This window comes from Glandiceps talaboti, chromosome 17, assembly GCF_964340395.1.
Source record: "Glandiceps talaboti chromosome 17, keGlaTala1.1, whole genome shotgun sequence".
Classification (NCBI taxonomy): domain Eukaryota; kingdom Metazoa; phylum Hemichordata; class Enteropneusta; family Spengelidae; genus Glandiceps; species Glandiceps talaboti.
In genome coordinates this window covers 2,093,971-2,121,959 of record NC_135565.1, presented here as the reverse complement: position 1 = coordinate 2,121,959, position 27,989 = coordinate 2,093,971, and the positions used below count along the sequence as shown (strand labels likewise).

At 36.7% G+C, this 27,989-nt stretch overlaps 1 protein-coding gene across 1 annotated transcript; it reads left to right on the top strand.

The window, feature by feature from the left end:
- Positions 1 to 2: 2 nt before the first annotated feature.
- LOC144448240 (uncharacterized) lies at positions 3 to 25,478 on the top strand. Its single transcript, XM_078138404.1, has 6 exons — positions 3 to 168; positions 6,720 to 6,837; positions 8,268 to 9,374; positions 14,440 to 14,596; positions 21,777 to 21,854; positions 23,384 to 25,478. Exons 1-6 carry the CDS (start codon positions 109 to 111, stop codon positions 23,481 to 23,483), a joined length of 1,620 nt encoding a protein of 539 aa, XP_077994530.1. The 5' UTR covers positions 3 to 108; the 3' UTR covers positions 23,484 to 25,478.
- The last annotated feature ends 2,511 nt before the right edge of the window (positions 25,479 to 27,989 follow it).

The window sequence follows — 27,989 nt, the reverse complement described above, 5'->3', positions numbered from 1 at the left end:
CCGTGTATTAGGTATTAGCGTTCGTCATAGTGCTCGTATTTGTACCCAGAAAGTACTCTAAGAGAATATAATTTTAAGAATATTTCAGTTCCTGAATTGAAGTTCAATATGAACTTTAATGACTTATTGTCAGTGGCTGCTAAAAATCAGAAACAGGCTGAAAAACAGGTGAGTTGAAATCGACTTCCGGTATATTTGTACAGGCAGCTGTGTCTAATATTTCGTTACCGACGTTACATTACATCAGTTATTTTATTTTTCTTGTCAATTCACAGTTTCATGTGAAATTCAAACCGTAATCGATTATTAACACGTAGTTTTTTTTTTTCAAAATGGCTAAAGCAACGTGGATGTTTCATTTTTGATTTAAATAAATTAGAATGTTGTGGAATTTTGTCTACATTCTTTAAATGCAGACTACAGACTACGGTATTATATAGTATACAGACAATTGCTTTGTACATCAAAAATAAAATGAACACATCGATAGTTGAAACCACTCTGACTCTATCGACCATGCATATGTTCATCTGTCCAGTTAAATATAAAAAAAATCACATTTGTACAGATAGTGTGCATTTAAGTCTATGGACTGTATATATTATGCAACATTCTGTAATTTAAGTAACGGAGTGTCCTCTACAGTCTAGTACCACTGCGGTGTTACTAGCCGATCCTCACTGGAACGACTAGTGCAACAACCCGCAATATTTCTCGTCGCTGAACATTTCCCAACAAAAAAATCACACAGAACTCCTTGAATGCTTCCATTCTACCTTATAATTCCAAATGCAAACTACATGTAATTATTTCATTTCTCGTGCAGCGCACAACCACTCCATAGTGGCAGCCATTCGGCCAGGCATGTGCCAATGTCATGCATATGCACAACAACGCTGACACTTGTGACACCACCACTACGGAGACTTTTTTGAGTGGTTATGCGCTGCGCGAGAAATTAAATAATAGCCTTCCATTTGGTGTTTTAAGGTAAAATGGAAGCATTTGAAGAGTTCTGTATGATTTATTTGTTGGGAGATGTTCAGCGATGAGAAATATCGTGGCCCGGGGTATCATGGGTGGTGGCACTAGCCATTTCAGTGAGGAATGGTTAGTGACACCACGGTGGCAGTAGTCTCTCCAGTGAGGGCCAGCTACTGACACCAGGTTGGTACTAGACTCGGATATATAGATAACCAGGCCATCATCTTAAAACCACAAGCAACTTTATGGCAATGCATCCCTGACATCCCTGTGCCTCTACATATTATATGATATCATATGTACAGAAATGTTAAATTAAAAATATCTATCATCAGACTGTCACAATATCTATCATCATACTGTCACAATGTCTATCATCATACCATCACAATGTCTATCATCGTACCGTCACAATGTCTATCATCATACCATCACAATGTCTATCATCGTACGGTCACAATGTCTATCATCACACCGTCACAATATCTATCATCATACTGTCACAATGTCTATCATCGTACCGTCACAATGTCTATCATCATACCATCACAATGTCTATCATCATACTGTCACAATATCTATCATCATACTGTCACAATATCTATCATCATATTGTCACAATGTCTATCATCATACCGTCACAATGTCTATCATCATACTGTCACAATGTCTATCATCATACTGTCACAATGTCTATCATCATACCATCACTATGTCTATCATCATACCGTCACAATATCTATCATCATACCGTCACAATGTCTATCATCATACTGTCACAATGTCTATCATCATACCGTCACAATGTCTATCATCATACTGTCACAATGTCTATCATCATACCGTCACAATGTCTATCATCATACTGTCACAATGTCTATCATCATACTGTCACAATGTCTATCATCATACCGTCACAATGTCTATCATCATACTGTCACAATGTCTATCATCATACTGTCACAATGTCTATCATCATACTGTCACAATGTCTATCATCATACTGTCACAATGTCTATCATCATACTGTCACAATGTCTATCATCATACTGTCACAATGTCTATCATCATACTGTCACAATGTCTATCATCATACTGTCACAATGTCTATCATCGTACTGTCACAATGTCTATCATCATACCGTCACAATGTCTATCATCATACCATCACAATGTCTATCATCATACTGTCACAATGTCTATCATCATACCGTCACAATGTCTATCATCATACTGTCACACACAACATGTACATCCCAAACATGAATTTTATAGACTTAAATCATATAGCTTACATGTACATGTCCCCTCACAATGGATATATTACTGAAATTCTCTTCAAGGTTACACTTGGTTATACAACCTTATTCTATATTTGGGAAGAAATTTATTAAGATATGACAGTTATTCTTTGTCATATCTCAAGTTGATTCAGACTACTTATTTTAAAAAGCATGCATATGATGTGATGAAACACATGGTACATGTAGGTGTTGATAATATTACAATAAAACAAAGCCACAACATGAACGTGATATGCTGTTCTGTGTTGTAGTGGTGTTAAATACATGTACATGTAGTTGTCAGATAAAATAGGCAGAATCATTTACTCTATCTTTTCTATCTATTTATATCGAGGGAATTGTCTTGTTAATGAAAAAAGTAAAACCCAGTAGTTTGTGCTCTTATAACAGTAGAATACATGATTCAAGGACTGCATGGAAGTTTACAAGTTATAGTCTACAATACAACCAGCGACAGACAAGCATTTACAAGGAGAATTGTTATACATGTAGTAACACTTGGCACACTCAGTATATTGCTGGAAGTAGAGCAAGACAAGTATTACATCCCATTAAATTATGAGAACCGTTTTATGGTGTCTTTACACAATAGCTTACATTCATAGACAAATTTCAAGTTACCCTGGCATTTCATGCACATGTAAAGAGGCCATAATCACAGTAATGCACAGCATTGTAAATGCTTGCTTGTCACAGGTTGCATCTTAATCACACTAATACACAACATTGTAAATGCTTGCTTGTCACAGGTTGTATGTTAATCACAGTAATACACAACATTGTAAATGCTTGCTTGTCAGAGGTTGTATCTTAATCACAGTAATACACAACATTGTAAATGCTTGCTTGTCAGAGGTTGTATCTTAATCACAGTAATACACAACATTGTAAATGCTTGCTTGTCAGAGGTTGTATCTTAATCACAGTAATACACAACATTGTAAATGCTTGCATGTCACAGGTTATATCTTAATCACACTAATACACAACATTGTAAATGCTTGCTTGTCACAGGTTGTATGTTAATCACACTAATACACATTGTAAATGCTTGCTTGTCACAGGTTTTATCTTAATCACACTAATACACAACATTGTAAATGCTTGCTTGTCACAGGTTGTATGTTAATCACACTAAGGGACGACATCGAAATCAAAAGCATCGTAATTACGCGTCGTAACGAGTAAAGACGAGTAGCTCCTAGTAGCTCCGATGTACAACGTGAAACAGGAGATAATGAGGTGCTCAAGTTCATGAATAACTGACAATAGATAATCAGTTAACTTTTCTTTGTTTCCCGTAAAGACGTCGTCTTTGAGCGTAGATACGCGTAATTTTTTATCGCCAACACACAATAGATAGTGATTCTCACCTTCCGTGTTTTCAATGATGACATCATCTTCTATCGTAGTTGATCGTAGTTTGTCATAGAAAACCACGTACTCAGCCAGTAATGTGCTGATGAAACTAGTACTGTACATGTTTTTATGAGTGCAAGTTCATGGGCGATATTCATTTTAAAAAAAACTCAATAAGATACGCACGAAATCAAAGTTTCAATATTCAGTAAATCTTTTCAAAAACATGACGGTATGTATTCGAAATTTATTGTGATGGACGCATGGACGTAATATTGTAACAGTCCTGGGTTAACAGTAAATCTTTGAGGAAGATTATCATACAATTGTGTGACTCTCAAAGCATCAATCGCGGTGAGACGTTCTTTTATGTTTTTTGCACGGTCGACAAATTAACAGTACAACTTACAAGCTCACGCTTGGCGGCCATGGTAGGGCCAAGAAATGCTGTTGAATTTCCGGGTTGCGGAAGTGCACTTTTGACTTTTATATCATCGAATAACGGGATTTGTTTGATATATTCTAAAACAACAACTATTTTTTTACGTTTCTCAGCACAGTAACATTCCTAAATGATGGGGGTTGAGTTGAGAAATCGCAATGTTCGGCAATACGTGGTGTGATGCATGATGTCGGTAGATAAACATAGAGACGCAAGTGATAAACGTATTCAGTTATTCGAAGCCCGAAATTTCGTTATATAAATGACGTTTTTCCTCAAATGTTTGAAGAAACAAAATGTTTTTAGGTGACTTCTAAATCAATCAAATCAAACGATATATTAATGCGAGACAAGCTTTAGTTTTTAATTTGTTTTGTGGACAATGTTCGAATTCGACTGACGAATCCTGCGACTCGAATCTAACACGATCAATGCATCACCAGCCAGACGAAAATGGTCGACATGTTCGGTGACTAGCCGAGAAGTGCATAAGGAACTTGTGAGGCAGTCCGAATAAATAGATGTAAAATCTGACGTTTCGAATAAAAATTCTTCTTCAAGGTATTTTTAGGCAAGACATATTAGGTAAACATCTGAATATATCTGAAACACTTAGTTGACTAGCCGACTGTACGAATGCCATAGAACTTTAGAAGGCATCGAATGAATAACATTGAAAAAAGTAAGCGTGAAACTGATTTGCACAGGAAAGAAAATCTTTTTGTTTCGTTATTTTTTTCACGATGAAGACTACGCGTAAATGGTCGTAGTTTGGGCTCATGAATAACGGACAATAGGTGTTTACTTTTTATTGTCTACAACCTAAAGTACATGAATATGCGTTGAGACTTATGAATATTCACCGTAGTACATCGTAACTACTAGTAGCTACTAGTCTTTACTCGTGACGACGCGTAATTACGATGCTTTTGATTTCGATGTCGCCCCTAAAACACATCATTGTAAACGCCCATGTAAGTAATTGGCCCAAAACTGACCAAGTACGGGCAGAGTTACGAGCTCGCAAGTCTCAAGTACGAGTGACGTCTGAACGTATATATACGGGTGACGTAACAAGCTCGTAAGTCTGAAATAAGAGTGACGTCGATTATCCGAACGCTTACGGGGACATGTACTTATTTAATACTAAAACTAAATAAAGAATTGAATATAATAGGAAAACGAATTGAATATGTGTAGAAGAAATCAAAAAACGTATTTACAAGAAAGACGACGACGTGGTGGACAGCTGATAAGAACGCATTGTTGTCATGGTTGCATCTATAAATAATGTTCACTGACATGTAAATGTAATCAAATTGTATCAATGTGTATAATACGATGTGTCCGCAATTTAGCCACTCAATGAGAAAAAAATGAAGTTCAGAAAAACGAAGTCAGGGGTTTCTGTTTCATTGCACGGCTGTCTGCTGCTTTTCTGTGTAAACTACGGAGCAATAACAACTGGGTAGGTTCACAATCAGGCTGCGACTCTAGTCATAACAAACACGGAGAAAGCATAGCTGCCGCTTCGCCGTGCAATGGTACTGGTTCACACGGGACATCGTTTTCGAGTTTATCTTAAGTTTCACGATCGAGTGAGGATTCCTTCCTAGACATAGCAGATTTATAGGTAGGCCGAAGCTGACAAAGTTTTACACCTTTGAAAATCTTTATTGGAAAAAGGAACGAAACTCCTTTCACTTCTGACCGACAATCATCTTTTCGGTATCACAGTCAATCATCAATGATTGCATTACATCTCATGCCGACAAGTTGTTTGAAAGTCGCCACTATAGTCAGAGTGTGACATGCCGTTCTCACCATTTCACAATCATTTCAAATCTTTTATGAATCATACAAAAGACAACGGGGCGCGCGGTCAATAGGAGAACAACTTTATTGAGATGTTATTGAAGGTGTGATCGTTCCAATGCACTCGATGTAGTCGTCTTTTGTTTTACCGTGGTGGACAGTGATTGTTTACAAACAATACACACTGTAGCTCCAAGACAAACCGCGCTCATTCACAAGTCGATCGTCATTCATCAAACTTAAAATTGTTTACCGAAACATTACTTTGATATCAGAACAATATATTTTTTCGGGGGACACGTAGTCAGTTCGGATGACCGATCAATTCGGATATTCGCCACGTACTCGCGGACTACGACAAGCGTGAGTCCTCTGCGTACTCATCGAAAATTAGGCCAACTACAAGAGTATGACGTCACTCGTACTTGAGACTTACGAGCTCGTAACTCTGCCCGTACTTGGTCAGTTTTGGGCGAATTACATACCTCAAACGCCTGCATGTCACAGGTTGTATCTTACTCAGAGTAATACACAACATTGTAAATGCTTGCATGTCACAGGTTGTATCTTAATCACAGTAATACACAACATTGTAAATGCTTGCTTGTCACAGGTTGTATCTTACTCAGAGTAATACACAACATTGTAAATGCTTGCTTGTCACAGGTTGTATCTTACTCAGAGTAATACACAACATTGTAAATGCTTGCTTGTCACAGGTTGTATCTTACTCAGAGTAATACACAACATTGTAAATGACTACTGTGATCCAACACACATAATCATATTTTACAGTTCTTCTGTTTTGTCTACAGCTGAGTAAGACTAAGAGGTACAGTACTGTTGTACCGCCACCAAAGAAGGAAGTCAAGAAAATCAACACCACTGCCATCAAGGCTTATCTAAACAAAAAAGAAGAACTTCAACACAAAGGTATCTCAGTCTCTTAATATAGCTATTTGTTGAGATATCAAAATGCATTATACCAAATGCAAACAGTAGTGTACATGTACACATTTGGACAGACAGTACAGGATGTATTGTGTTACACCATGTACAACCCAAATTGTTAACATTTGAACAGACTACATACACAGGATTTATTGTGTTACACCATGTACAAACCAAATTGTTAACATTTGAATAGACAATACAGGATTTATTGTGTTACACCATGTACAAACCAAATTGTTAACATTTGAACAGACTACACAGGATTTATTGCGATACACCATGTACAAACCAAATTGTTAACATTTGAACAGACTACACAGGATTTATTGTGTTACACCATGTACAAACCAAATTGTTAATATTTGAACAGACAATACAGGATTTATTGTGTTACACCATGTACAAACAAAATTGTTAATATTTGAACAGATATTATTACACCTCAACATTCTTACACATGCTGTCATTGGTCAGAATCAAATCACATGACCTTTAAATAGAGTATTGCCCACACAGTGATGTTGCCCGGCACTATTGCCTGCTGGTGTTATTTCGACTGTGGCATATCTATTCTGTGCTTGTTTCCCAGTCTTGCACATTCAAGATGATAGTCACTACAGTGAGACACACAAGCTCATTTCTTGCAGAAATTTGAATAAATCTAATTACAAATGAGCTGTAGGGTCACTAGAGCTCCTACAAATACATGTAATGTGACTTTATTGTCATGTCCATACTCTATGGTTATCTAAATGTACAATTTGGAAATTCACCATGAAAGGGAAACTTTTCTATCTATGATGAATGGTGATGAATGAAGAGTGGACATGTACATGATTGGATGAATGAAGAGTGGACATGTACGTGATTGGATGAATGAAGAGTGGACATGTACGTGATTTGATGAATGAAGAGTGGACATGTACATGATTGGATGAATGAAGAGTGGACATGTACATGATTGGATGAATGAAGAGTGGACATGTACATGATTGGATGAATGAAGAGTGGACATGTACATGATTGGATGAATGAAGAGTGGACATGTACGTGATTGGATGAATGAAGAGTGGACATGTACGTGATTGGATGAATGAAGAGTGGACATGTACGTGATTGGATGAATGAAGAGTGGACATGTACGTGATTTGATGAATGACTTGACAGTGTAATAAAATTAATAACACATGCACACATTATCTTTGGCTTACCACAGTGCCGATAACACATGCACACATTACCTTTGGCTTACCACAGTGCCGATCTATTATTGACAAAGACTGTGAAATTTGCAGTTGGAAATGTCAGCTAACAGTGTACAATTTAATTTGTGTTTACTTGATATAGTTTTGATAACCCGTTGAAATAAGATGTTGAATTTATTAACTTTATTTTCTTCTCTTTTCTAGTTGTAAGTAGTTCAAGACAGAAGGAAGAGTTACTGAAAGCAAAGAAATTAGCATTAAAAAACAAGAAAAGTGTTCATTTAAATGAAACAAGTAAAATGGGACAGCAGAAAAAGGTCGTTAGAAATGACAGAACTAAGACCATACAACCAAAATCTGTGCTTTCTAATGACAGAACTAAAGCTACACAACAGAAAGACAGAACAGAAACTAAAAAAAATGGAAAAATTGGACGAACATTAGACAAAACTAAGGAACGGGAGAAAGAGCACAAGAAAAGTAAACCTTCACATGTGAAATCTTCAGAGAAGGAGAGGAAAAGGGAACAATTTGTGAATAACAACAAACAAGTAAAGAAACCGAGTAAGAAACCTGCCCCTGGTGCTGGTCCCATTGACTTCAATGAATTGATGAAACTGGCTGCCAAGAAACATAAAGAACCTCATGTGCCTGTCAAAGTTAATAATGTTGAGGAGAAACTCAAAGATAACCAGAAAAATGAACACAGAGATAACCAGAGAAATAACCACAGAGATAACCACAGAGATAAATACAGAGATAACCACAGAGATACCCCAAGAGATAAACACAGAGATACCTCAAGAGATAAACACAGAGATACCCCCAGAGATAAACACAGAGATACCCCCAGAGATAACCAGAGAGGGCAAAGTAGCACTAATATGAATGATCTCAGGCTTAAAAGTACAAAACAAGGAAATCCAACAAGATTGAATGGAATTAATCAACGGAAGGACAGTGGCAGAGACAATGCAATTCAAAATGGCAGGAAAGAAGCTGTGCAAAAAGCACATAAAGCTAAACCTGGAAATACAGCACCACAATGCCGCCAAGTCTCAAAACCTGGACGACAAAGTGCAACAAACAAACAACCTTCAAAAGTAACTTGCAGGAATTCTCAAACCAGTACTAGACAGCTTCCAGGACATTTAAAACCCAATACTAGACCACTGCCGCCACATTTACAACCAAGTAGTACTAGTAGGCAGACATCTCAGGATATACCTACACGACCATCTGTAAAGAGGAAAATGGGATATATGTATGACTCTAATCCAGTTGACAATAGAAACTTCAAAAGACCTTTAGGTAATTATGATTTTAAATTAGGTTTTTCACAGACAGTCTTTTTAATCTTTGTAGCATTCTTGATGGTTGACATACAGCCTGTAAACTTGGTAATTCAAATTTATCAAGTAATCATAAAATTTATATGATATCACATGTTGACGTTCAAGGGTATTTTGTACAGTCAAACTAGGGTTTGTAAAGGGGCTCACATTGCTGTTTACAGTAAACTAGGGTTTGTACAGGGGCTCATATTGCTGTTACAAATGTAACTGTAAACTAGGTTTTGTACAGGGGCTCACATTGCTGTTTACAGTAAACTAGGTTTTGTACATGGGGCTCACATTGTTGTTTACAGCAAACTAGGTTTTGTACAGGGGCTCACATTGCTGTTTACAGTAAACTAGGTTTTGTACAGGGGCTCACATTGCTGTTTACAGTAAACTAGGTTTTGTACATGGGGCTCACATTGTTGTTTACAGCAAACTAGGTTTTGTACAGGGGCTCACATTGCTGTTTACAGTAAACTAGGTTTTGTACAGGAGCTCACATTGCTGTTTACAGTAAACTAGGTTTTGTACATGGGGCTCACATTGCTGTTTACAGTAAACTAGGTTTTGTACAGGGGCTCACATTGCTGTTTACAGTAAACTAGGTTTTGTACAGGGGCTCACATTGCTGTTAACAGCAAACTAGGTTATGTACATGGGGCTCACATTGCTGTTTACAGTAAACTATGTTTTGTACAGGAGCTCACATTGCTGTTTACAGTAAACTATGTTATGTACAGGGGCTGGTGAGCACATTAAAATACTATCAGAAACAGATCAGCAACATTTTCCAAACTTAGTCTTGATTAAACATTACTTTATTGTCATGGAAATAATTTTCAAATGTGTGAATCTGCCCTGGTTCAACATATTCTTGCATAGATTAACAAACAATATAAACATACACAACAAATGGATAAGTTGTTTATTATCATTTTACCAGAATATTGTATTGGCATATAGAATAAATAGAATCCCTTCATGTACATATAAACGGCGAACACTTTCTTTCCACTTCTGAGTTTCCAATTGTCTCCACACATGCAGTTGTCAACATATAACGAGTATTCCCTTATTAACAAAATCGTTAATGATTTCAATCTACATGTACCTAAAATACATGCAAATTGGATAACATTCGACTGATGAATGTGAGAAATTTGAACATACCAACAGTTTTATGCATGATATGGGTTTTGTGTTGACTATCTCATACCTGCCTTACAAGTTACATAGTCCCTTGCTAAATTAAATACATGTACAACAATCACAGCAATAGATGGTAGATGTAAATTCATCACCCATATCAAAATACACAGACATGTGATGCACACAAGCTGCCTAAATCCTTGTGTAAAAATTGGAAATGTTATGACTACGGAATGAAGTATCCGTTTTTCTGACAAAAATCTCAGTGGGTAAGACAAAAAACCCTGGAGCGTGACTCTACTTTATACTACAGAGCCATAGAACAGAACTTCACCTACATGCATTGTCAGATTTTGTCGTACAGTGCATAACCTTTCCTGTATGTCTTCATTTTTCACTAAACTATGCTCATTTTATAATAATAAATTTTGACTGTTCCTAACAAGTAAGTTTTACTAAAAGGCAATAAGTCAACCAAATATTGCTCAATTTTCAAACTGTTTTCGTAATAATGTCTGCTTCCACTCAAAGATTACACATTCAGATCTTTAACCTTACTGATGACATAATGTTGCTATAGAAAACAAAAACCGATGGTTCCCAAAGAGCAACTCATGTATCACTCGGTAAATTTCAGTGTATGTTTGAAACAAATGAGACCCTTGCTGCCTACCCAAGACAATGACTGAGCTTGTAATTCCCTATTAACACCTGGGAACAATACCCATTGCTGATCTGTTTCTTCCTTGTCTGTGCAGAAACCCAGCACTGTACATTACATTATCAGTAAATTTTAATTTAACTTATCAACATCTCAGTAGTAAATACATGAACCTGTTACCATTGAACACATTAAACCAGCACAAAGCTGTAACTTGGATAGTCTTTATTCAATCAGACAACCTACATTATATCATGCATTAGCCATTTAGAACAAAAAATATGGCATATGAAAGGTTTTGAAATTTAGGTAGAAGTGTGAAAATAAAATTCAGCAATTGCATTTTAACGCTAGACTCCCTACCCCTCTAAATGAATAAAGTTTGTTTATTGACCCTGTGTTATATAAATCATGTAATCATCCCTAAATATAGGCACTAGCTCTGTGACTTCATTATCATATTGTACACACATCATGTGACTTATTCAATCAATCAGCTTGTATACATATTATCCATGAAAAATTTGCGTACCAGGGAGTGTATTTTATAATACAGATAAAGAACACATGATTAGTTACTAGTATTTGTACACATCATACACACTCTCCTACACAAACTAAAACATAATGCTATAAGTTATCAATGAACATTAATGTAATTACACTTACAGTAGTGTGGCAGTGATGATATGAAGTCTTCCGCAAGTGTCCGCACATTCAACCTCATTCAGTGTTTATTGTAAACTACACTGTATATTGAAAACTGTAGCAGTCACATCACTATGATCAATGCAGATCATTTAAAATACTACCAGAAACCCAGCACCGAATCTCACATTAGAAGTACATGTTTATCAACTTATCAACATCTCAGTAGTAAATATAAAAGCAGTTATTATTGAAAGAGTGAAAGTTTTCCGACAATATTTGGTTAGAAGTGTTAAAATGTAGTTCAGCAATAGCATTGACTCCAGACCCCATCCCCACTAAACAAACAAAGTTAGCTTACAGCTTGTATGACAATGTGTGGTCATCCCTTATTAACATCATTTCCATAGTAGTAATGTCTATGACAAAGTACTCCCATTACAGTAATAGTAGTAATGTCTATGACAAAGTACTCCCATTACAGTAAATCATAGTAGTAATGTCTATGACAAAGTACTCCCATTACAGTAAATCATAGTAGTAATGTCTATGACAAAGTACTCCCATTACAGTAAATCATAGTAGTAATGTCTATGACAAAGTACTCCCATTACAGTAAATCATAGTAGTAATGTCTATGACAAAGTACTCCCGTTACAGTAAATCATAGTAGTAATGTCTATGACAAAGTACTCCCATTACAGTAAATCATAGTAGTAATGTCTATGACAAAGTACTCCCATTACAGTAAATCATAGTAGTAATGTCTATGACAAAGTACTCCCTTTACAGTAAATCATAGTAGTAATGTCTATGACAAAGTACTCCCGTTACAGTAAATCATAGTAGTAATGTCTATGACAAAGTACTCCCGTTACAGTAAATCATAGTAGTAATGTCTATGACAAAGTACTCCCATTACAGTAAATCATAGTAGTAATGTCTATGACAAAGTACTCCCATTACAGTAAATCATAGTAGTAATGTCTATGACAAAGTACTCCCATTACAGTAAATCATAGTAGTAATGTCTATGACAAAGTACTCCCATTACAGTAAATCATAGTAGTAATGTCTATGACAAAGTACTCCCATTACAGTAAATCATAGTAGTAATGTTTATGACAAAGTACTCCCATTACAGTAAATCATAGTAGTAATGTCTATGACAAAGTACTCCCATTACAGTAAATCATAGTAGTAATGTCTATGACAAAGTACTCCCATTACAGTAAATCATAGTAGTAATGTCTATGACAAAGTACTCCCATTACAGTAAATCATAGTAGTAATGTCTATGGCAAAGTACTCCCATTACAGTAAATCATAGTAGTAATGTCTATGACAAAGTACTCCCATTACAGTAAATCATAGTAGTAATGTCTATTACAAAGTACTCCCGTTACAGTAAATCATAGTAGTAATGTCTATTACAAAGTACTCCCGTTACAGTAAATCATAGTAGTAATGTCTATGACAAAGTACTCCCGTTACAGTAAATCATAGTAGTAATGTCTATGACAAAGTACTCCCATTACAGTAAATCATAGTAGTAATGTCTATGACAAAGTACTCCCATTACAGTAAATCATAGTAGTAATGTCTATGACAAAGTACTCCCATTACAGTAAATCATAGTAGTAATGTCTATGACAAAGTACTCCCATTACAGTAAATCATAGTAGTAATGTCTATGGCAAAGTACTCCCATTACAGTAAATCATAGTAGTAATGTCTATGACAAAGTACTCCCATTACAGTAAATCATAGTAGTAATGTCTATTACAAAGTACTCCCATTACAGTAAATCATAGTAGTAATGTCTATTACAAAGTACTCCCATTACAGTAAATCATAGTAGTAATGTCTATGACAAAGTACTCCCGTTACAGTAAATCATAGTAGTAATGTCTATGACAAAGTACTCCCATTACAGTAAATCATAGTAGTAATGTCTATGACAAAGTACTCCCTTTACAGTAAATCATAGTAGTAATGTCTATGACAAAGTACTCCCGTTACAGTAAATCATAGTAGTAATGTCTATGACAAAGTACTCCCGTTACAGTAAATCATAGTAGTAATGTCTATGACAAAGTACTCCCATTACAGTAAATCATAGTAGTAATGTCTATGACAAAGTACTCCCATTACAGTAAATCATAGTAGTAATGTCTATGACAAAGTACTCCCATTACAGTAAATCATAGTAGTGATGTCTATTACAAAGTACTCCCATTACAGTAAATCATAGTAGTAATGTCTATGACAAAGTACTCCCATTACAGTAAATCATAGTAGTAATGTCTATGACAAAGTACTCCCATTACAGTAAATCATAGTAGTAATGTCTATGACAAAGTACTCCCATTACAGTAAATCATAGTAGTAATGTTTATGACAAAGTACTCCCATTACAGTAAATCATAGTAGTGATGTCTATTACAAAGTACTCCCATTACAGTAAATCATAGTAGTAATGTCTATGACAAAGTACTCCCTTTACAGTAAATCATAGTAGTAATGTCTATTACAAAGTACTCCCATTACAGTAAATCATCCATTATTTTATTTACAGCAAGGCCACCTCCTATCAAATCAAGAAAATATCGTTTGGACAGTGATGAGGAAAGTGAATATGAAGATGACGATTTTATTGATGATGGACCATTAGAAGATGAAAGTGTAGATGTATCTAGTTACATAAAAGAGATATTTGGTTATGACAAGTCAAAGTAAGTAAACACAGAATGTTGTATTGTAAACTTGAAGATTTTAATTAAGACAAATTCTCTCTTTATTTTTATAGAGGAAATAAAAAACAACTAAAACTAGTTATTAGATCCTACTTTCAAACAGTACACTGGAATAATTCACAGAATGTATTCTACACCAACCAGTTGCATGCCAAATACTTGCAGGAAAGATCTGACAGTTTATGATATCGATAGCCATCATTTTAAGTAAACTGATTTATAACTTATATCTATCATACTCAGGGCCTGAAATTTCTATTTTTTCCACTTGTCCAGGACCAGTGAACTTTTTTTTTTACTTGCCCCAATTAAACTCATTTGCCCCCCCCCCCCAATTAAACTCACTTGCCCCCCCCCCCCATTAAACTCATTTGCCCCCCCATTAAACTCATTTGCCCCCCCCCAATTAAACTCATTTGCCCCCTCCCCCAATTAAACTCATTTGCTCCCCCCCCCCAATTATACTCATTTGCCCCCCCCAATTAAATTCACTTGCCCCCCCCAATTAAACTCACTTGCCCCCCCCCCCATTAAATTCATTTGCCCCCCAATTAAACTCATTTGCCCCCCAATTAAACTCATTTGCCCCCCCCCCCATTAAATTCACTTGCCCCTATTTAAACTCACTTGCCCCAATGAAACTCACTTGCCCCCCAATGAAACTCACTTGCCCCCCAATGAAACTCACTTGCCCCCCAATGAAACTCACTTGCCCAATTAAACTCACTTGCCGCCATTAAACCCACTTGCCCCAATTAAACTCACTTGGCCCCAATTATACCCACTTGCCCAAATTAAACTCACTTGCCCCCCGATTAAACTCACTTGCCCCCATTTAAACTCACTTGCCCCTAATTAAACTCACTTGCCCGAATTAAACTCATTTGCCCCCAGTTAGACTCACTTGCCCCAATTAATTTCACTTGCCCCCAAGTAAACTCATTTGCCACCAATTAAACTCATTTGCCCCCCCCCCATTAAACTCATTTGCCCCCCCCCCCCAATTAAACTCATTTGCCCCCTCCCCCAATTAAACTCATTTCCCCCCCCCCAATTATACTCATTTGCCCCCCCCCCCAATTAAATTCACTTGTCCCCCCCCCAATTAAACTCACTTGCCCCCCCCCCCATTAAATTCATTTGCCCCCCAATTAAACTCATTTGCCCCCCAATTAAACTCATTTGCCCCCCCCCCCATTAAATTCACTTGCCCCTATTTAAACTCACTTGCCCCAATGAAACTCACTTGCCCCCCAATGAAACTCACTTGCCCCCCAATGAAACTCACTTGCCCAATTAAACTCACTTGCCGCAATTAAACCCACTTGCCCCAATTAAACTCACTTGGCCCCAATTATACCCACTTGCCCAAATTAAACTCACTTGCCCCCCGATTAAACTCACTTGCCCCCATTTAAACTCACTTGCCCCTAATTAAACTCACTTGCCCCAATTAAACTCATTTGCCCCCAGTTAGACTCACTTGCCCCAATTAATTTCACTTGCCCCCAAGTAAACTCATTTGCCACCAATTAAACTCATTTGCCCCCCCCCCATTAAACTCATTTGCCCGCCCCCCATTTAACTCATTTGCCCCCAATTAACCCCACTTGCCCCATTTAAACCCACTTGCCTAATTAAACTCACTTTCCTAATTAAACTCACTTGCCCCCCATTAAACCCAATTAAACCCACTTGTCCCAAATAAACTCACTTGCCCCCAATAAAACTCACTTGCCCCCCCCCCCCCAATTAAACCCACTTGCCCAATTAAACCCATTTGCCCCAATTAAACCCACTTGCCCCCAATTAAACCCACTTGCACCCAATTAAACCCACTTGCACCCAATTAAACCCACTTGCCCAATTAAACCCACTTGCCCCCAATTAAACCCACTTGCCCAATTAAACCCACTTGCCCCCAATTAAACCCATTTGCCCCCAATTAATCCCACTTGCCCCAAATTAAACCCCCTTGCCCAATTAAACCCACTTGCCCTCAATTAAACCCACTTGCCCCCAATTAAACCCATTAGCCCCAATTACACCCACTTGCCCAATTAAACCCACTTGCCCCAATTAAACCCACTTGCCCCCAATTAAACCCATTTGCCCCCAATTAATCCCACTTGCCCCCAATTAATCCCACTTGCCCCAAATTAAACCCCCTTGCCCAATTAAACCCACTTGCCCCCAATTAAGTACATTAGCCCCAATTAAACCCATTAGCCCCAATTACACCCACTTGCCCAATTAAACCCACTTGCCCCAATTAAACACACTTGCCCACAATTACACCCACTTGCCCCCAATTAAACCCCCTTGCCCAATTAAACCCACTTGCCCCTCAATTAAACCCACTTGCCCCCCAATTAAACCCACTTGCCCCCCAATTAAACCCACTTGCCCCCAATTAAACTCACTTGCCCAATTAAACCCACTTGCCCCCAATTAAACCCACTTGCCCCAATTACACCCACTTGCCCAATTAAACCCACTTGCCCCCAATCACACCCACCTGCCAAATTAAACCCACTTGCGCCCAATTAAACCCACTTGCCCTCAATTACACCCACTTGCCCCCAATTAAACCCACTTGCCCTCAATTACACCCACTTGCCCCCAATTACACCCACTTTCCCATATCATGAAGATAACAATTCACCATACCATACTTGTGTTTGTAAACACAGTCATCTTTATTTTGATAGGCCTTTGAAAAGACACAATAGGTATTATTGTTTACTCAGTAACTACATTTGTTTCATACTTGGCAGATTTCTCAATTTCTTGAAATTGTTCAGTGTTTACACATGAACAGGGACCTGGTAGTGTGTGCCCCCTAACATGTCTAGACCCTTCAGAACTAATCACCATGGGATAACAGGGTCAGAACTAATCAACCACCTTGTGATAGCAGGGTCAGCATCAACCACCTTGTGATAACAGGGTCAGAACTAATCAACCACCTTGTGATAGCAGGGTCAAAACTAATCAACCACCTTGTGATAGCAGGGTCAAAACTAATCAACCACCTTGTGATAGCAGGGTGACCATCAACCACCTTGTGATAGCAGGGTCAAAACTAATCAACCACCTTGTGATAGCAGGGTCAAAACTAATCAACCACCTTGTGATAGCAGGGTCACCATCAACCACCTTGTGATAGAAGGGTCAAAACTAATCAACCACCTTGTGATAGCAGGGTCAAAACAAATCAACCACCTTGTGATAGCAGGGTCACCATCAACCACCTTGTGATAGCAGGGTCAAAACTAATCAACCACCTTGTGATAGCAGGGTCAAAACTAATCAACCACCTTGTGATAGCACCTTGTGATCGTCATGTCTGTGCTCGAGCCACCCATTCATATGATTCTGAATCTCGTGAATGTGAAATGGCGAAAATATTTTCAAAGGCTTTCGCCACGGTGGTGAATCAAAATTCACGCCGATTAAACCCAGACAGTCAAACGATCGTTCCACGAGACACTTTGCCCCTGAGACCGTGCCTATGCGTAGTTGAATGGGCGCCGCAGTGTTTGTTTCGATCTTGCGTATATTGCTACTCCATCTCCCAGTCGTCATTTCAGGGACATGATATTGTAACAGTCCCGGCCGGGGGTAACAGTAACAAGATTATCATAACATTGTAGCGAGTATCAAAGCATCATCAACCATGATTAGAAATTGTTACAAGTTCAGCGCACAAGTCGACATACTACAAGCTCAGGCATGGCAATACTAGGGCTAAGGCCTAGGGAAGTGCAGTTGAATTTCCGGGTTGTGGAAGTACGGTTGTGACTTTTATGTCGTCGATAAATAGGTATTTGTGTTACATGTTCTAAAAGAATAAACTACTTTATTATGTTGTCGTCGGTACAGTAACATTCGTCAACGGTCAAGTTGAGTTGAGAAATCGCGATGTTCCGCAACTCGTGGCATCCGTACATAAACATCGAGACGCAAGCTATGAACATATTCAGTTATTCATAGCTTGAAATTTTGTTACGTAAATGACGTTTTCATTCAAAATTTTAAAGAAAAACTTTATTTTAGGTGACTTATAAATCTAGTAGTAACATCAAACCATACAATAACAAGGACAAACTTTAGTTTTTAATTTATTTTTCTGGATATGTCTGAATTAGACTGACGAATGCTGCGACTCAATCTTACACGATCAATGCACCAGCTTGACGAAACGGCTACTTAGGGGGTAGGATAGAGGTTTCTCCGTTAATCTTAGCGTGCAAACGTGGTTTTGAAACCAACATCTTGCGTAGTGTCGATTGTCTTTAAAATGTTTTGTCACATATTATGGGAACTGTTGTTAATTTCTTCTCGTCCACATCAGACAATTAGATGTCATTCAAAAAATATACTTTGGTGTCAACACCCCTGGAAAATGGCCAAAATCAATATGAATACCCCTGGAAAACTGATGAAAAACCCCTGGAAAGTCCTGGAATTTTGTATTCCTTTAAGTGTACGAACCCTGATTTCACCAATAGCCATGTTGTACAATGTAAACCAATGTTGTTGAAACTTTCACACACGTTTCTCATGGTCGTATCGCTGGTCCTTCGAGAGAGTTCCTTTACTTGTCTCTAGCTCTGTCGGTGTTCCCGTAGTTTCTTTGCTAGTTTTAGTTCTTTTGGGAGGATTTTCTCCACTTTCGTTTTCATCTGTGCTGGACTTTCGCGTCGATGTGATACCAAATTTGAACAGACTCATGGCAATACGATCAAGCTCATTCAGCATGTACTCACACTAGGTGGAAAGTCTTGCTTTATGCATGTGATAAATTTAGATGTGCATCTCTCTGTGACGATTAAATGGTAAAATTCAAAGTGTGTCGCCTTTAATTGACAGGAATCAATTAATATTTCCACCAAAACAACACAATGATAGTTTGTAGATAGTGGGAACAGTACAAATATAACAAAATATCTTGAATTCAAAAGAACTTGACGTCAGCAATTTGTTATCACGGAAATCAAACATCGTTTATAGTTCTACAAACTTTTGTTTTCACATAATATTTATTACAATATCTGTTTGGCAAGTGGTCTGCAGACCACTTGTGGTTATTTTTTTACTTATCCATGAAGAAAATAGCCAGCCTCAGGCATCAGGCTACCATAATTTTGCAGGCCCTGCATACTGAGTCCTCATCTATTGGTCGCCTACATTGTATTATGTATACCATTGCAATCTATCCTACCAAGTCCTCAACTATTGGTCACTTACATTGTATTATGTATACCATTGCAATCTCTCCTATCAAGTCCTCAACTATTGGTCACCTACATTGTATTATGTATACCATTGCAATCTATCCTACCAAGTCCTCAACTATTGGTCACGTACATTGTATTATGTATACCATTGCAATCTATCCTACAAAGTCCTCAACTATTGGTCACCTACATTGTATTATGTATACCATTGCAATCTCTCCTATCAAGTCCTCAACTATTGGTCACCTACATTGTATTATGTATACCTTTGCAATCTATCCTACCAAGTCCTCAAGTATTGGTCACTTACATTGTATTATGTATACCATTGCAATCTATCCTACCAAGTCCTCAACTATTGGTCACCTACATTGTATTATGTATACCTTTGCAATCTATCCTACCAAGTCCTCAAGTATTGGTCACTTACATTGTATTATGTATACCATTGCAATCTATCCTACCAAGTCCTCAACTATTGGTCACCTACATTGTAGTATGTATACCATTGCAATCTATCCTACCAAGTCCTCAACTATTGGTCACCTACATTGTATTATGTATACCTTTGCAATTTATCATACCAAGTCCTCGTATATTGTTCACCTACATTGTATTATGTATACCATTGCAATCTATCATACCAAGTCCTCAACTATTGGTCACCTACATTGTATTGTGTATACCATTGCAATCTATCCTACCAAGTCCTCAACTATTGGTCACCTACATTGTATTATGAATACCATTGCAATCTATCCTACCAAGTCCTCAACTATTGGTTACCTACATTGTATTGTGTATACCATTGCAATCTATCCTACCAAGTCCTCAACTATTGGTTACCTACATTGTATTGTGTATACCATTGCAATCTATCCTACCAAGTCCTCAACTATTGGTCACCTACATTGTATTATGTATACCCTTGCAATCTATCCTATCAAGTCCCCAATTATTGGTCACCTACATTGTATTATGTATACCATTGCAATCTATCCTATCAAGTCCTCAACTATTGGTCACCTACATTGTATTATGTATACCATTGCAATTTATCCTACCAAGTCCTCAACTATTGGTCACCTACATTGTATTATGTATAATACCATTGCAATCTATCCTACCAAGTCCTCAACTTTTGCACGTACATTTGTATTTTGTATACCATTGCAATCTATCCTATCAAGTCCCCAACTATTGGTCCCCTACATTGTATTATGTATACCATTGCAATTTATCCTACCAAGTCCTCAACTATTGGTCCCCTACATTGTATTATGTATACCATTGCAATCTATCCTACCAAGTCCTCAACTATTGGTCACCTACATTGTATTATGTCTACCATTGCAATCTATCCTAACAAGTCCCCAACTATTGGTCACCTACATTGTATTATGTATACCATTGCAATCTATCCTAACAAGTCCTCAACTTTTGCACGTACATTTGTATTTTGTGGCCATACTGTACATACATTTGTATTTTGTGGCCATACTGTACATACATTTGTATTTTGTGGCCATACTGTACGTACATTTGTATTTTGTGGCCATACTGTACGTACATTTATATTTTGTGGCCATACTGTACATACATTTGTATTTTGTAGCCATACTGTACGTACGTTTGTATTTTGTGGCCATACTGTACGTACAAAACTTATTGAAATAGATCACAGATGTGTGAGACTAGTTTGAACGTTCGTCATTTTTGTACTCACTGCTGAAAATAGCGAATTGTTACCCTCCTGAACGAAACCCTAAATGTAGCATGTCTTCCTTTAATTGCTACACTGTAGCAAGCAAGTTAAAGGACATACCAGGTAAAGAACAAGGAATGTTGCAGTGTGTCCCTGGGGTGTATGTACCTATGAAAACTTTGTAACTCATGTAACACTTATTTGATTTCAGGTATGGTTATGAAAGTGACTATGCTTTGAGGAATATGGAGGCCTCATATTCACAGATAGCCAAGGAGGAAGCCAGAAGGTAACTAAGGGATAATCACACAATATCACACAAGCTCAATGAACAAACTTTGTTCATTTAAGGGATGGGGAGGGGGTTTTGCCCTTTCACCACCACTTGCCTCATGGGATTGTTTGTTCTCCACCAGCCCCCTCACTAACATAATGTGAGAGTGAGTGTTATGTAATCAAACTGATATAAAAATACTTAGAGTTGCTTATTTTTGAAAAATAAGGTATCATATGAATGGAAAATAAATTTTCTACATCATAGATGCAAATACATACATTCAAATATCACACACACAACCGAAATATGGATTAAAGTAACAAAATTTTAATAAAACAAACACTGGTTGTTTATTTATTGACATATCACAAATAAACAAAATATTTATATTACAAACAAAATTCAAAATACCAACATTCATGTTCTTACAAAACTTCTGTATACTGACTAAATGGTCAAAATTGGCGAAAATTTGTCAGAAAATGTTATTTTCAGTCATATTAAATTTGAACGAAAATAATTAACGGCTCACTGATCCAATTACGACGCAATAGTCGGCCCCACCCCGGCAATGAAAGGGTAAAACATATCTGAAGTCGTCACCTCAATACCTTCAGAAAAATCAGTTTGTGTAATTATATATCATTGTTTGACAGGACAACAAAAAATTATCACCAAATTTATGCTTAAAATCAGTAAAAAATGCCTACAAGTTGTAGCAGTCACACCACTATGATCGGTACAATGTAAAAACACAGTAAACACATTAAAAGACTAACAGAAACTCAGTATTGTATAACCACAGTAGCAGTAAACTGTAACATCTCAGTAGTAAATACAGAACCTGTAAGTTATCATTGAAGGCATGACAGTTTTTTAAATTTGTGTTGGTTAGAAGTGCAAAAAATTAAACATCAGGCACCCCCTCCCTAAACAAATTAAGTTCTTTCATTGAACTTGTGTGACATTGTGAGATCGTCGTCCCAAAGGTGTCATTCTGAATACATTGGTGCATAGTTCTGTGTAGTATTGACATCTAAACTGTCTTATGTTTCTCTTTATCCAAACCCCAGTTGTTGATGTCTTATTCTGGAAAGTAAACTTAAATTCAAATTGATTAAATTCTTTCTGATAAATTTGCATTGTTCAAAACTTGCAGTATGGACCACCTAAAAATTATATTTTATTAACCATGTAAAATGACAATATTTTATTAACCATCTTAAAATGACAATATTTTATTAACCATCTTAAAATGACAATATTTTTTTAACCATCTTAAAATGACAATATTTTATTAACCATCTTAAAATGACAATATTTTATGAACCATCTTAAAATGACAATATTTTATTAACCATCTTAACATGACAATATTTTATTAACCATCTTAACATGACAATATTTTATTAACCATCTTAACATGACAATATTTTATTAACCATCTTAACATGACAATATTTTATTAACCATCTTAAAATGACAATATTTTATTAACCATCTTAAAATGACAATATTCATTTCATTCTTTCATTTTGCAGTACAAGACTTGGAATAATGGAAGACTTGGAAGATATGAAAAAAGAAAAAGAAGAATTGAAAAGACGTGCTGAAAAACAGGCAAAGAAAGGAAAACACTAACATACAACATATACAATCTGACTTCTTGAACATTGGCCATGAACTCTTCAGCCATTGGCCATGAACTCTTCAACCATTGGCCTTGAACTCTTCAACCATTGGCCTTGAACTCTCCAACCATTGGCCGTGAACTCTCCAACCATTGGCCATGAACTCTTCAACCATTGGCCATGAACTCTTCAACCATTGGCCTTGAACTCTCCAACCATTGGCCTTGAACTCTCCAACCATTGGCCTTGAACTCTTCAACCATTGACATTGAACTCTCCAACCATTGGCCTTGAACTCTCCAACCATTGGCCTTGAACTCTCCAACCATTGGCCGTGAACTCTCCAACCATTGGCCTTGAACTCTTCAACCATTGACATTGAACTCTTCAACCATTGGCCTTGAACTCTTCAACCATTGGCCGTGAACTCTTCAACCATTGGCCTTGAACTCTTCAACCATTGGCCTTGAACTCTTCAACCATTGGCCTTGATTGTAGAGGGATAACCTATATGGTAACCTTACATTATAGCACATTTTCTATTAGATAAAATTCTAAAATGACTATTTTATTAAGCTTGCTCTGTTGTAATATTAGCCATACAACTTAAATTAACAAAGTGTGGAAGTCAATATTAGCCATACAACCTAAATTAACACAGTGTGGAAGTCAATATTAGCCATACAACTTAAATTGACACAGTGTGGAAGTCAATATTAGCCATACAACCTAAATTGACAAAGTGTGGAAGTCAATATTAGCCATACAACTTAAATTGACACAGTGTGGAAGTCAATATTAGCCATACAACCTAAATTGACAAAGTGTGGAAGTCAATATTAGCCATACAACTTAAATTGACACAGTGTGGAAGTCAATATTAGCCATACAACCTAAATTAACAAAGTGTGGAAGTCAATATTAGCCATACAACCTAAATTGACACAGTGTGGAAGTCAATATTAGCCATACAACCTAAATTAACAAAGTGTGGAAGTCAATATTAGCCATACAACTTAAATTGACACAGTGTGGAAGTCAATATTAGTTGTATCAGTGACTTCATACTCGTGAGAGCCAATTGGTGACTTGGAGGAAACCTTAGCGAATATAATTCTACATTGATTTGTCATACATAAATTGTCTAGAAATCTAGAAATAGTGATAATCTAGAAAAAAAACTTAATTATTTTAAGAGGAAATATGCAGTAATATCATTTTCCAGTGATATTTGCCTATCATAATGATTTGTTAGCACAACTGAACTGAGGTGCATTCAGCAAATGAACACCTATTGTTAGTATGGACCTAGCATATGGATAAATATTTTTAAAAACTGTACAGTTGTGCTAAAATGTCATTGGCGGTATTTTTTGGATTAGTGGGAATTCTAAATACTGTTTAAAAGTTATAGTGTATGTTGATGTCAACTGAGGACTAAAGTGCAATTTCATGGATTCTATTTATATACATTGACTGCCACAAATTAAAGTAGTGATAGCCATAATTGTCCAACCAGGTTTACAAGTCAATGTTCAGGGAATTCTTATAACTTTGATACAATACAAACTGTGGAACCTTAGTAGGGGCCTTGAGGATTAAATATTTAACTTGTTTTTATGAACTACCGGTATGTCTTTTGTTCAAGAAATCTCAGTTTGATTTAAATCTACAAGAAACAGTTGTGTCAACATGCAGTATTGTGAATTAGAGAACAAATGATCCTATCAACTATACCTAAACATATAATATACTGGTACTTCATATAAAGCAATTGTTAACACACTGCGAACTTAATATGTAGTATACTGGTACTTCATATAAAGCAATTGTTAACACACTGCGAACTTAATATGTAGTATACTGGTACTTCATATAAAGCAATTGTTAACACACTGCGAACTTAATATGTAGTATACTGGTACTTCATATAAAGCAATTGTTAACACACTGCGAACTTAATATATTGATTTCCAAGAACACCAGATGGTGAACAACCAAATTTCTGAGATGATATTAAAAAGTTAAGTACAAAACACATTGAATTTTGAGTGATTTGAATTACTTTGATTGGCCAACAAATTATGCCCCAAGTCACTTTCCTATTGGAATTACTTTGATTGGCCAACAAATTATGCCCCAAGTCACTTTCCTATTGGAATTACTTTGATTGGCCAACAAATTATGCCCCAAGTCACTTTCCTATTGGAATTACTTTGATTGGCCAACAAATTATGCCCCAAGTCACTTTCCTATTTAAATTACTTTGATTGGCCAACAACTTATGCCCCAAGTCACTTTCCTATTTGAATTACTTTGATTGGCTAACAAATTATGCCCCAAGTCACTTTCCTATTTAAATTACTTTGATTGGCTAACAAATTATACCCCAAGTCACTTTCCTATTTGAATTACTTTGATTGGCCAACAAATTATGCCCCAAGTCACTTTCCTATTGGAATTACTTTGATTGGCCAACAAATTATGCTCCAAGTCACTTTCCTATTTGAATTACTTTGATTGGCCAACAAATTATGCCCCAAGTCACTTTCCTATTTGAATTACTTTGATTGGCCAACAAATTATGCCCCAAGTCACTTTCCTATTTGAATTACTTTGATTGGTCAACAAATTATGCCCCAAGTCACTTTCCTATTGGAATTACATTGATTGGCCAACAAGTTATGCCCCAAGTCACTTTCCTATTTGAATTACTTTGATTGGCCAACAAATTATGCCCCAAGTCACTTTCCTATTGGAATTACTTTGATAGGCCAACAAGTTATGCCCCAAGTCACTTTCCTATTTGAATTACTTTGATTGGCCAACAAATTATGCCCCAAGCCACTTTCCTATTTAAATTACTTTGATTGGCCAACAAATTATGCCCCAAGTCACTTTCCTATTTGAATTACTTTGATTGGCCAACAAATTATGCCCCAAGTCACTTTCCTATTGGAATTACTTTGATAGGCCAACAAGTTATGCCCCAAGTCACTTTCCTATTTGAATTACTTTGATTGGCCAACAAATTATGCCCCAAGTCACTTTCCTATTTAAATTACTTTGATTGGCCAACAAATTATGCCCCAAGTCACTTTCCTATTGGAATTACTTTGATTGGCCAACAAATTATGCCCCAAGTCACTTTCCTATTTGAATTACTTTGATTGGCCAACAAGTTATGCCCCAAGTCACTTTCCTATTTGAATTACTTTGATTGGCCAACAAATTATGCCCCAAGTCACTTTCCTATTTGAATTACTTTGATTGGCCAACAAATTATGCCCCAAGTCACTTTCCTATTTGAATTACTTTGATAGGCCAACAAGTTATGCCCCAAGTCACTTTCCTATTTGAATTACTTTGATTGGCCAACAAATTATGCCCCAAGTCACTTTCCTATTTGAATTACTTTGATTGGCCAACAAATTATGCCCCAAGTCACTTTCCTATTTGAATTACTTTGATTGGCCAACAAATTATGCCCCAAGTCACTTTCCTATTTGAATTACTTTGATTGGCCAACAAATTATGCCCCAAGTCACTTTCCTATTTGAATTACTTTGATTGGCCAACAAATTATGCCCCAAGTCACTTTCCTATTTGAATTACTTTGATTGGCCAACAAATTATGCCCCAAGTCACTTTCCTATTTGAATTACTTTGATTGGCCAACAAATTATGCCCCAAGTCACTTTCCTATTTGAATTACTTTGATTGGCCAACAAATTATGCCCCAAGTCACTTTCCTATTTGAATTACTTTGATTGGCCAACAAATTATGCCCCAAGTCACTTTCCTATTTGAATTACTTTGATTGGCCAACAAATTATGCCCCAAGTCACTTTCCTATTTGAATTACTTTGATTGGCCAACAAATTATGCCCCAAGTCACTTTCCTATTTGAATTACTTTGATTGGCCAACAAATTATGCCCCAAGTCACTTTCCTATTTGAATTACTTTGATTGGCCAACAAATTATGCCCCAAGTCACTTTCCTATTTGAATTACTTTGATTGGCCAACAAATTATGCCCCAAGTCACTTTCCTATTTGAATTACTTTGATTGGCCAACAAATTATGCCCCAAGTCACTTTCCTATTTCAATTACTTTGATTGGCCAACAAATTATGCCCCAAGTCACTTTCCTATTTGAATTACTTTGATTGGCCAACAAATTATGCCCCAAGTCACTTTCCTATTTGAATTACTTTGATAGGCCAACAAATTATGCCCCAAGTCACTTTCCTATTTGAATTACTTTGATTGGCCAACAAATTATGCCCCAAGTCACTTTCCTATTTGAATTACTTTGATAGGCCAACAAATTATGCCCCAAGTCACTTTCCTATTTAAATTACTTTGATAGGCCAACAAGTTATGCCCCAAGTCACTTTCCTATTGGAATTACTTTGATTGGCCAACAAATTATGCCCCAAGTCACTTTCCTATTTGAATTACTTTGATAGGCCAACAAGTTATGCCCCAAGTCACTTTCCTATTTGAATTACT

Coding starts and splice junctions, on each gene's coding strand:
- LOC144448240 (XM_078138404.1), top strand. CDS start 109: ATGAACTTTAATGACTTATTGTCAGTGGCTGCTAAAAATCAGAAACAG. Junction 6,838..8,267: donor AGAAGAACTTCAACACAAAG/GTATCTCAGTCT, acceptor TCTCTTTTCTAG/TTGTAAGTAGTTCAAGACAG. Junction 9,375..14,439: donor AAACTTCAAAAGACCTTTAG/GTAATTATGATT, acceptor TTTTATTTACAG/CAAGGCCACCTCCTATCAAA.